At 45.1% G+C, this 12,076-nt stretch overlaps 1 protein-coding gene across 1 annotated transcript in view; it reads right to left on the reverse strand.

Moving 5' to 3' along the window:
- Positions 1 to 365: 365 nt before the first annotated feature.
- LOC126108819 (neuralized-like protein 4) overlaps positions 366 to 12,076 on the reverse strand; it is a 339,970-nt gene continuing 328,259 nt past the window's right edge. Inside the window, exons 33-34 of the mRNA XM_049914183.1 lie at positions 3,651 to 3,768; positions 366 to 2,992 (exon numbers count right to left, since the gene is read on the reverse strand). Of these exons, the coding sequence (XP_049770140.1) occupies positions 2,764 to 2,992; positions 3,651 to 3,768 (347 nt within the window). The 3' untranslated portion in view covers positions 366 to 2,763. The remainder of the gene's footprint in view (positions 2,993 to 3,650; positions 3,769 to 12,076) is intronic.

Here is a 12,076-nt window from a genome sequence, read left to right on the forward strand (position 1 = left end):
TTTGTTTATTTATTTACAACACGCTCCACCACAATATTTGTAATACTGTGTGTGTTTTGCCATGTCTATGCTGCACGACGAGAGGAGGGAGAGGGTGCAGGCCGCTGCCAGCACACCTCCCGCTCCTCCCTAACAGAACCGACACGGCCACCGAACTCGACATCCCCGTCACTTCTCGAGACACTGTGCACAGGTTCGGTATTGAAACCGGAACACAGGTGCAGAGTTTGGCGATCGGGAATGTCACACCGCCACGTCTCCTCCCTCCGCCGGTAAAATAGTGCTGCCGAAAACTTTTTCCGGCACCGAAATACGGACCGGCTGACCCCGAGTCGAGAACCGCCGTACGACTGCGCATTGTCTCCTCCCTCCGCCGGTAAAATAGTGCTGCCGAAAACTTTTTCCGGCACCGAAATACGGACCGGCTGACCCCGAGTCGAGAACCGCCGTACGACTGCGCATCGGAGACGTCGGCCACGAAGGCAGGTAAATTGCAATAAAAAAGGAGCACTTCGCCAGTTTACATTTCGCAGTCGTACGGCGGCCAATTTCGGTGCACGTGGCACCAAAAGTGAGTGCGGGGGAGGGAGACACCGGCACCCGGGGACCGTCGGTGCCGACGGGCGAGTCGGTCGAGCCAGAGCGCACTTACAGGGTGGAACCCTAACGCGTACGCTTCTCGCGATCGTACGTAAAAGTGAAAAGGGAGTGGAATACGTACGTGTGTGAGCGAAGTGACTATTTCGAAGTTCGGAACTGTACTTTGTACGAGGGTGAGCCGTTACGTAACAAACGTAATTTCTGTCGGCGGGCACGTGTTACTCGAATTTAAAGTGAAATACGATAATTGTATGGTACAAAATGGTTCGCGTATTAAAATCCCTTCATTTTAACAGAATATTTCGGACGGAACAGAATCGTAGAACAGTGCGGGAGAACAGGCGGGGCACACACCGTAGGCTTGCGGCCGGAACTTTAGTCGTCGGCACCCGTGCCTCGGCAGCGAGTTGCCCTCTACGAATGACTACTTATCGACGTCCGGTGCCTAATTTTTCTGACCGGCCTGACTACAGCGAGATCCTCACTTTTACGGATCTCTCTCCGTCTGCCGCCACCGGCACCCGTTACGGCAGAGAAAAGCCCGGAGGCGGTCCGAGGAAATGGCCGAAACTAGTTGCTGGCGAATAAAAATCTGAAAACGTGATCGAGATTCTCTCTACTCGAGTTTTAGACCCTTACACCGATCGCCGCTTTGCTCCGGTTACAAAATGCCGTCTATAATTTTACATGAGTATTAAGTGTAGGAACTGAAAGCGGTTGCCTGTTACTGAGAGACTAGTCTCAGCTCTCGGGAGAACACAATTACACGTGTCTACGTAATGAATGAATGCATCAAAATGAGAATCTATTTGATTTAGCAATCTGTCCGTTTCGTAATACTGTCAACTACTGAATAATACACCCTGTCTTCCAATACATTAGGGACACCTCAAACTGGCTAATTACCGTCATCTCTTATACAAGATTCTTTGTTTTTAATGAGAACTTCTGGGTGACAAAGTAAAATGTAATTTAACAAGTCCTTCAGGCAGATATTGCTATGCATTCTCTCTCTCTCTCTCTCTCTCTCTCTCTCTCTCTCTCTCTCTCTCTCTCTCTCTCTGTGTGTCTTATTGCATTACGTGTAAAAATTTAAAGTGTGTACATATATATAAGTGTGTGTGTGTGTGTGTGTGTGTGTGTGTGTGTGTGTGTGTGTGTGTGTGTGTGTGTGTGTAAGGGGAGGGGGGGGGGCGGCTGCAGGCCACACTCATGCGCACCTTTTTTTTCTTTAGGCTGGTGTGATTATATCTCTCTCTAAACTCATAGAGGGCATATATCTTCCACTTGTGTTTTAACACACTAAGTCATACATTTCTCACCTTTTAGAAAAGTGTAGTCAGTCTTCCCATTCATATACACCCCTCAAGCCTGCTAGCTGTTCATTAACTGTGTTATCATGCCCATTGTAATTATCCGGGCTGTTATGCCGTGGTTGGTTGACGAATTCTGTGTCAATTCCCAACGTTTCGTCTCCGACTGCGGGAGACGTCTTCGAGGGAGTCCGTAGCTCGACGAAAGGTCTGACACACCCACCGGCTCAGTCAGTAGCGAGCTACGAACCCCCTCGAAGGTGTCTCCCGCAGTCGGAGACGAAACATTGGGAACTGACACAGAATTCGTCACCCGACCACAGCTTAACAGCCCGGGTAATTATAATGGACACGATATTTCCGGCCGTGAAAGTCTGCATTTCAGTAAACTGTGTTATGTTTTAAATAATGTCTCTTATCGTAAATCTGTAAAGAGGCACACGAAAACAAAATTATAAGAGACCCTTATGGACGTATATCGAATGACGAGGAAACATTTCCACGTGCACAGTTCAGTGGGAATGAATCGGGCGGGGGTGGATCGTCATCGTCATACCTCACTCTTCATTATTTCAAGTCCGTATCCAGGCATAGGGGTACGTATTTCAGCAGTCCGGTCTTCCCAGTCACCAGATACACCTCCAGACGGAGCGCTCGGCGTGCTCGTACAGGCGAGCGCGGCAACTGCAGTTAGGCCGGAAGCTAAACGCCGACCGCGCCACACGTCTAACCTCGCGCGACGGCACGGTCGGCGTGCCCTGTCGGGAGGGGCGGCGTCTGCAAATACTGGTGCGGTAAGAGAGAAACGAGAAAGCTTAAACCAGCGGAGCGGAGCGGAGAACGGTCCGGCTCAGCCGCGGCATTCGGCGGACGTGGCGGGCGCCGCGTCATCGTCGGCCGGGCGCAGTCGCAGCAGCAGCGCCGACAGCACGGTCGTGCCGCGCTCCTTGGTCACCCACTCCTCCGCCTCCGCCTGGGCCGGCGCCCGCGCAGCCGACACCTTGTACGTACCCGGCTGCACCAGCACCTGGAACGCCGCCCACGCACGGTACCGCTGCCGCGTCTTGGGGTCCAGGAATCTGCGAGGAGAAGAATTGTACTGCGACTCGAGTGACGAAGACTCAATGATGATTATAATGATTAGGATAACACAAATGTCAACTTGACGAGGATGACTACGAGATAAGGATGACTCGATGAGGGAGACGATGACGACGTGACGATTCAATGAGGGTGATGACCACGACGACAACATTTCGTGACGATGATAATGACAACATTTGATGACTATAGCCATATTTGAGAATGGTGATGAGATTGTTGTCGATAATGGTGTCCGTGCAAGACAGCAAGGTCTTTAGATCGCAACTGAAATTTTATCAAATCTTTGCCCTTTCAGCTCGATTGCCTCGCTAGGATGTGGAGTCGAACCCATCATCTTCAGTTATTTAGTGAGTGACAGCCTTCATTGTATAAGGGGCAGGAGCCAGGGGATATTGGTTTCAACGTACGGGCTTCCACGTCGTACCTGTCCCTGTTTCGGTGCCGTTTTAGAGCCACAGTTCCTCAACCGTGCACCTTTATCCTAGGATATCCAGAAAATTTTGCCCAATTCCAAGTCCCCCACTCAGCTCCGACCTCGCTATCGACTCGTTTCTGCCCACCCGATAAGCGAGCACTAAACGGATAAGTGTACTACATTCTCGCGCTACAAATGTGGCCCGCTCCAAAACTCACTCTGACTTCTTGCGGCAGGGCAACGTCTTGCTGACGGCGTGCCGGATGTCCGGAGAGAAGACCAGCTGCGAGCCCTCGGAGTCCGACTTGTCCCGCATCCGCTGCAGGCCCAGCTCACCTGTCCACCGCCAAAGCAAATCGGAGTCATTAGTTTGGAAAACTATTTCTACAGCTCGTCTTGTACACTAATAGGGGGAAAAAATAAAAAAATAAATAAAAACATAAAAACAAAAAAAAATTGGAACACCAATAAATAATTAATGTAGAGTAACGTAATTTCGAGAGTATACCACTGTCTAAGTAACATATGTAAGTGATGAACATAAGCCATTGCAAATGTGAAATACAGGTACATTAATAACTGGTGTAACCACCAGAACGTCGAATGCAAGCAAGCAAAAGTGGACACATTGTGTGGTACGTGTTCTGGATGTCAGTACGTGAGACGGACTCCCGTGCCCGTCGCACTCGGTCAGTCGATACAGGGTCGGTTAATGCCGTCTGTGGACGACACCGGAGTTATCGTCCGATGGTGCCCCGTACGTGTTCGGTTACACACACATCTCGCGATCGAGAAGGCCGAGGCGACGTTCGACACGCAGTGGAGTGTGTAGTGTTACGACAGTAGTATGCGAGCAAGTGTTATGCCGTCGGGAAACGCTCCCCAGAATGCCGTTCACGAATGGCAGCACCATGGGTCGAATCGAGAGACTGGCGTACGGATTTGCAGTCAGGGTGCGTGGAATACCGTATTTACTCAAATCTAAGCCGCACTTTTTTTCCGGTTTTTGTAATCCAAAAAAACGCGTGTGGCTTAGAATCGAGTGCAAAGTATGCGGAAGTTCTGAAAAATGTTGGTAGGTGCCGCCGCAACTAACTTCTGCCATCTAAAATTGTAGCGCTACACAGGCATGCTTTGCAGGCACAAAGATAAATACTGGCGGCAAAACCTATGCGTCAATAAACAAATTAAAAGAAAAGGTAGAAGAATGTAAACATTATGCCATGTATTCTTTCGTGTTTGCTGCTATGTCATTTAAATCCTGTCTGCCTAATAAACTACGAAACTAGAGTGAGACAACAGCAAACGTGGAAGAATATACATATAATATCATGTTTATATTCGTTTTACTCTTATGCTGAATAGCGATACAGTCATACATGAAGCACGAATCTAAGATGACTAACATCTGTGCAGAATGTAATGTACTAAAGAGGCGTCTGCAAAGATTTTCAAACGGAGAAAAATTTTTGCTAAACTCTCGTTTGGAACAAATTCTATCATACGCCGTCTATTATTTGGTTCTTATTGATCATTATCAAAGAATGCAGCAGTGTAAGTAACAGCAAATAGCAGTCTCTTGCCATTGTTTCGCTAATGAGACAATTCCTCTCTTTTTTTTATTGTAAGCTCTGGTAGCGCGCACAAAAGCAAGCCGTGCCGCGAGTGGCGACAGGCCGTAAACACGCACTATCAGAATGCGACAAACAGTGCACGACACAGTACAGTAATGCATTTTCAGCTTAGAGTGACGCAAACGCATATAACAAAGGGAACGGCACTTATCAGGTCAAAGCAAAATATAGCAATCTATTCAAACCAGGCGAAGCACGTGAAAAAGGAAGGGTACCTGTGTAAATACAGACGGAGCACCTGACGTATATCAATGGCTACCTGGTAAAACTTAACTGCTAAGCTTACGTCTCGAACCAAACTACTGTAGCTGTATCGTCATTCATTCGACCTAAATTGTGTCTCATATTAAAAAGGACCAACTTTGTTTCTATTTGGAGGGGCGGTCTAAAACTTCTCTCCCCCCTTGAATTCCGAGTCTCAAATTTCAGGAGCGGCTTAGAATCGGATAATTTTTTTTCCCTTGATTTCGAGTCTCTTTTTCAGATGCAGCTTATATTCGAGTGCGGCTTACATTTGAGAAAATACGGTAACCGAGCGGGTGCTCCTGCCGTCACACAGAATCGCATTTCAGACTGTAATTCCCAGTGTCGATTCAGTGTGTCCGGCACGCAGACGTGTCGGCTAAGGGTCCTCGACCGGCCTCATCCTAATCGACACACGGCCGTCACTGGCACCGAGGCAGAACCAGCTCTCATTAGAAAATACGACAGACCTCTACCCTGCCTTCCGGCGAGGTCTCGCTCGACACCACTCGACTCACAAGTGGTGGTAGTTGGTGATCAGTGAAATACACGCTACAGGGTTTCTGGCTCAGATCTGTCCTCAAAGTAACTGATCTGTAGCAGTTCACTGTGTCACTGCGGTGTCAGCTGCCATTCAGATCACCGAACGCAACGGTCTCCCCTCCCGGTAGCGCCACGCGGCCATCCGGAGCCGGGTCTCCTCGAGACCGTACACTGTTGTGATAGCCACTGCCGGCAATCGTGTACGGATTCCTCCCGAGTATTTCTGTAATACTGCAGCGGTAACGTCCAGCTTCCCGTAGCCCTATTACGAGACCTCGTTCAAACCGAGTGAGGTGTGGATAACGGTACCTTTGTCGCCTCAGAGCCATTCACGACTAATGTCGGGTCGCCACGTGCGATATCGGAGGTAAGTGACGCTTACGACGACACGTATTCGAAGCGTACACGATTTGCACCCTCGTAGCGGCATCACTAGCGCCACTCTTACGAGACTGACGTTATCTTTCACATGTAGAAACGTGACCACCAACTCTTGTTCACGTCGCACAACTCCTCCTCCAAGCCGCAATTTGCTTTCTTCGGTCAACGTATTCGATATTCTGTGTGTGCGCACTGTTTCGTTTTAACTATTTTTCCACTGTGTTGTTAGAATGTTTGACACACATTACCAGTGTTACAATCCAGTTTAGCAAATGTTTATAAAAAATTGCCTAATTATAAACAAACCAGAAACAGTAACGAAATATCTTTTGTCGATCGTGTTCCGCAGTTGACAAAAAAATGGTTCAAATGGGTCTGAGCACTATGGGACTCAACTGCTGTGGTCATAAGTCCCCTAGAACTTAGAACGACTTAAACCTAACTAACCTAAGGACAGTACACAACACCCAGCCATCACGAGGCAGAGAAAATCCCTGACCCCGCCGGGAATCGAACCTGGGAACCCAGGCGTGGGAAGCGAGAACGCTACCGCACGACCACGAGATGCGGGCCGCAGTTGACAAATTGTAGAAATTAGAGCATGTAACATCTTAAGTGCTGTTGAATTTATTGATTATTGTATGACTGTCTCTGGTCTAACACCATTATGCTGCACAGATTTCTGTTTACAGAAACAGTTACATACATATACACATAACGAAAACACGTCAAAAATGTGGCATCTGTATTTAATGTATCGTCATGTGATTCCTTTTGTGTGAATAAAAAGTATTTTTAATTTTTATACTTCGGGCTGGGTTTTTTATGTACAGTAATGTAATGTATGTATGTTTGTACGTATGCAAGTCTTGCAGTTAACAAAAATCTGTGCTCGATAATAGACTTTGCCCAAAATTGCTGGGACAATAAAGAATAAATTTAACAGCAGCTTAAGCTGTTACATGATATTTCCACAATTTATAAAATGTAATTACAGAACAGGTTGCAAATCGCAGACACGGCTCTCAGCTGCATATTTTGCTAGTGACACACGGAATCGGCACCGGACACACGGAATCTGCGCCAAACAACGAGTCGAAGCAGAAGTTCCTGCTTATTGAAGTGGTCACCTCGACCATTCTGGCTATCCATGCATCCCTCCTGGACTTAGCCAGACCTCCGTATGTCACATTGTCTACATTACATTACACAGCCCTTCAGTCACGCGTGCGTGTCTGAACGACAGTGTAATGCAACATACAGACACAACATAAGCGAAGACATAGTATTAATCATTAAATATATATTGCTCAAAGTTATTTTATGATTACAATTGTCAGCGTAATACAGTAGCCTTTCATAAAGTCTAGTCGTATTAAGTGTACCACATTAAGTTAAACTACAAGGACCATCCAGAAAGCAAAGAATATTTGCACACACACAGTCCGTCTGCCCATCTCGTGGCAGCCGCCCGTCGGCTTCTGGTGCCGTGTGACGCAGGCAGTTGCCGCAAGAGTCGTAAGTCGGACCTCGTCACATGGTACGTCAGAGACAGCTGCGTCCCGAACTGTGGCGCTACGAATACCACCGTGTGCGAGTTGCCGAGGAGTTATTTGTTTTCTGCAGGTGGATAATGTTAGACCCGGTGAATTTTTCCGAAGACTCATTGCCATTTACGGTGAAGTGTAAGGAATGCAAACAGTGTCTGAAAGTGGACATAACATTTAAGAATGGGAGAACATACGTTCACGAGCCAGATAGGTCGGGGCAAACTTCGGTCACCAAAGATAGGCCAAAACGCAAGGCGGATAGCACCGTTCGAGAGGACAGACGAATATCGGTTAGCGACCTGCGTAACCGGTGTCAGGGAGGTCGTCATTCAATTGCGCACCAAATTGTGACTCGGCACTCGAGGTACCGCAAACCCCGTTCGAGCAGAGGCCCACACGTGCTCACATACAGCCAGAAACCTGCGAGAATGTGTGCCGTGTTAGCATTCTCGGAGCGTTACGAAAGCGGCGGTGAAATGTTTGCCGACTAGATCGTTACAGGAGATGAAACACGGGTCTCTTATACCCCACCCCAAATGAAGCAACTGTCAAAAAAGCAGTCATACTTGTCAGTTTTGCATTCTGTTTCACGACAAAAAGCAGTGACGCACGCCGTGCTACTCTAGAACACTGTCGCCAGGCTATCCGGAACTGCCGAAGAGGCCAGCTCTCGCGGGAAATTATTCCGTCGCACGACAGTGCACATCCGCATACCGTCCGGCAGACACGAGCCTCGCCGCTCGAGCAATTCCGGCGGAACAACCTCGAGCATCCTACCTTCCGGATCCGACACTGTCAGATTGTTTCCCATTTCCAAAATCGAAAGAGCACTTCGCCGGCACACCGTGGAGACCCGAGGGCGCCACTGCGACCAGATACGGTCGAATGACCGGGCGGTACGGAGAGGGCACAGATGATCAGTGCCGAGGTACGACAAATGCCTCAATGTCAAAGGAACCTGTGTGGAAAAGTAAAGAAAGTATGTTTCAAAATGTGTAAATTCAGTTTCTGTATTATTATTATTATTATTATTATTATTATTATTATTATTATTATTATCTTCTTTCCTTTCTCAGACCTTAGGTCTGGTTAAAATTGGAAAGTGACGCGGACCTTGATCAAGCGTGACTTCCTTTTAACTGTACGGTATATGTTACATTGCATTTAGGAACTTTCGGGTAATTGAACATGTATCAATAATTACAGATTTCTGTAGTTGTATATATATGTTTGGATGTAGCTGTATTGCATTGATGTACTGGTGGATATTGTGTGGTATGACTCCTGTAGTTGACAGTATAATTGGTACAATGTCAACTTTATCCTGATGCCACATGTCCTTGACTTCCTCAGCCAGTTGGATGTATTATTCAATCTTTTCTCCTGTTTTCTTCTGTATATTTGTTGTATTTGGTATGGATATTTCGATTAGTTGTGTCAATTTCTTCTTTTTATTGGTGAGTATGATGTCAGGTTTGTTATGTGGTGTTCTTTTATCTGTTATAATGGTTCTGTTCCAGTATAATTTGTATTCATCATTCTCCAGTACATTTTGTGGTGCATACTTGTATGTGGGAACGTGTTGTTTTATTAGTTTATGTTGTAAGGCAAGCTGTTGATGTATTATTTTTGCTACATTGTCATGTCTTCTGGGGTATTCTGTATTTGCCAGTATTGTACATCCGCTTGCGATGTGATCTACTGTTTCTATTTGTTGTTTGCAAAGTCTGCATTTATCTGCTGTGGTATTGGGATCTTTAATAATACGCTTGCTGTAATATCTGGTGTTTATTGTTTGATCCTGTATTGCAATCACGAATCCTTCCATCTCACTGTATATTGTCTTTTCTTAGCCACGTGTCGGATGCGTTTCGATCGATGTGTGGCTGTGTTAGATGATACGGGTGCTTGCCATGTAGTGTTTTCTTATTCCAATTTACTTTCTTCATATCTGTTGATGTTATGTGATCTAAAGGATTGTAGAAGTGGTTATGAAATTGCAATGGTGTAGCTGATGTATTTATATGAGTGATTGCTTTGTGTATTTTGCTAGTTTCTGCTCGTTCTAGAAAGAATTTTCTTAAATTGTCTACCTGTCCATAATGTAGGTTTTTTATATCTATAAATCCCCTTCCACCTTCTTTTCTGCTTAATGTGAATCTTTCTGTTGCTGAATGTATGTGATGTATTCTATATTTGTGGCATTGTGAACGTGTAAGTGTATTGAGTGCTTCTAGGTCTGTGTTACTCCATTTCACTACTCCAAATGAGTAGGTCAATATTGGTATAGCATAAGTATTTATAGCTTTTGTCTTGTTTCTTGCTGTCAATTCTGTTTTCAGTATTTTTGTCAGTCTTTTTCTATATTTTTCTTTTAGTTCTTGTTTAATATTTGTATTATCTATTCCTATTTTTTGTCTGTATCCTAGATATTTATAGGCATCTGTTTTTTCCATCGCTTCTATGGAGTCACTGTGGTTGTGTGATGATGTTTGGTTTGTGGGGCGCTCAACTGCGTGGTTATCAGCGCCCGTACAATTTCCCAACCTTTGCTCAGTCCAATTTCGCCACTTTCCTGGATGATGATGAAAATGATGAGGACAACACAAACACCCAGTCATCTCGAGGCAGGTGAAAATCCCTGACCCCACCGAAAATCGAACCCGGGACCCCGTGCTCGGGAAGCGAGAACGCTACCGCGAGACCACGAGCGGCGGACGTCACTGTGGTTATCCAATATGTAATCTTCATGTTTAGTGTGTTTCCCCTTGACTATGCTATTTTTCTTACATTTGTCTGTTCCAAAAGCCATATTTATGTCATTGTTGAATACTTCTGTTATCTTTAGTAATTGGTTGAGTTGTTGATTTGTTGCTGCCAGTAGTTTTAGATCATCCATGTATAGCAAATGTGTGATTTTGTGTGGGTATGTTCCGGTAATATTGTATCCATAATTTGTATTATTTAGCATGTTGGATAGTGGTTTCGGAGCAAGGCAGAACCAGAAAGGACTTAATGAGTCTCCTTGGTATATTCCACACTTAATCTGTATTGGCTGTGATGCGATATTATCTGCATTTGTTTGTATATTAAGTGTGGTTTTCCAATTTTTCATTACTATGTTTAGGAACTGTATCAATTTAGGATCTACTTTGTATATTTCCAATATTTGTAGTAACCATGAGTGGGGTACACTATCAAAAGCTTTTCGGTAATCAATGTATGCGTAGTGTAGCGACCTTTGTTTAGTTTTAGCTTGATATGTCACTTCTGTATCTATTATCAGTTGCTCTTTACATCCTCGTGCTCCTTTGCAACAGCCTTTTTGTTCTTCATTTATAATTTTGTTCTGTGTTGTATGTGTCATTAATTTCTGTGTAATGACTGAAGTTAATATTTTGTAGATTGTTGGTAGGCATGTTATGGGGAGATATTTAGCTGGGTTTGCTGTGTCTGCTTGATCTTTAGGTTTCAGGTAAGTTATTCCATGTGTAAGTGTATCAGGGAATGTGTATGGGTCTGCAATGTAACTGTTAAATAATTTAGTTATAATAGAAGGAAACATTCCACGAGGGAAAAATATACCTAAAAACAAAGATGATGTGACTTAGCAAATGAAAGTGCTGGCAGCTCGACAGACACACATGCGAACACAAACGTGTATGTTTGTGTTCGTATGTGTGTCTGTCGACCTGCCAGCACTTTCATTTGGTAAGTCACATCATCTTTGTTTTTAGGTATGTTAAATAATTTAGTTAGATGTGAATGTGTTGAGGTGAACTTCTTTAGCCAGAAATTTGCTATTTTATCTTTTCCAGGGGCTTTCCAATTATGAGTAGAATTAATTGCTCGGGTGACTTCATGTTGCAAAATTATCACATTGTTTTTTTTTTTTTTTTTTTTTTTTTTTTTTTTTTTTTTTTTTTTTTTTGTGGTTTTAGGGCGCACAACTTCAATGGTCATTAGCGCCCTGACTACTCTAAGAATGCACCGCGAGGCACAAGTTGACAACAACAACTAAAAGGGAAAACACGATAAAAGACAGACTGACAGGCATAGGATTAAAAAACAACATCATCAAATGTCCTTAGCGAGGTTTGTCAAATTGATAAAACAAAGAACACAAGCAGCTGCTCGTGGGTCATCCGCTAAAATGGCATCGAAAGTATTAGGCAGGTTAAGATCGAGGCGCAGTGTGTTAAGATCTGGACAGGACATTAAAATGTGTCTAACCGTCAGCAAGTGCCCACATGGGCAGAACGGCGCCGGCGCAGCCGTCAGCAGATGGCGATG

The sequence above is a fragment of the Schistocerca cancellata genome, chromosome 11 (assembly GCF_023864275.1).
Source record: "Schistocerca cancellata isolate TAMUIC-IGC-003103 chromosome 11, iqSchCanc2.1, whole genome shotgun sequence".
Classification (NCBI taxonomy): Eukaryota; Metazoa; Arthropoda; class Insecta; order Orthoptera; family Acrididae; genus Schistocerca; species Schistocerca cancellata.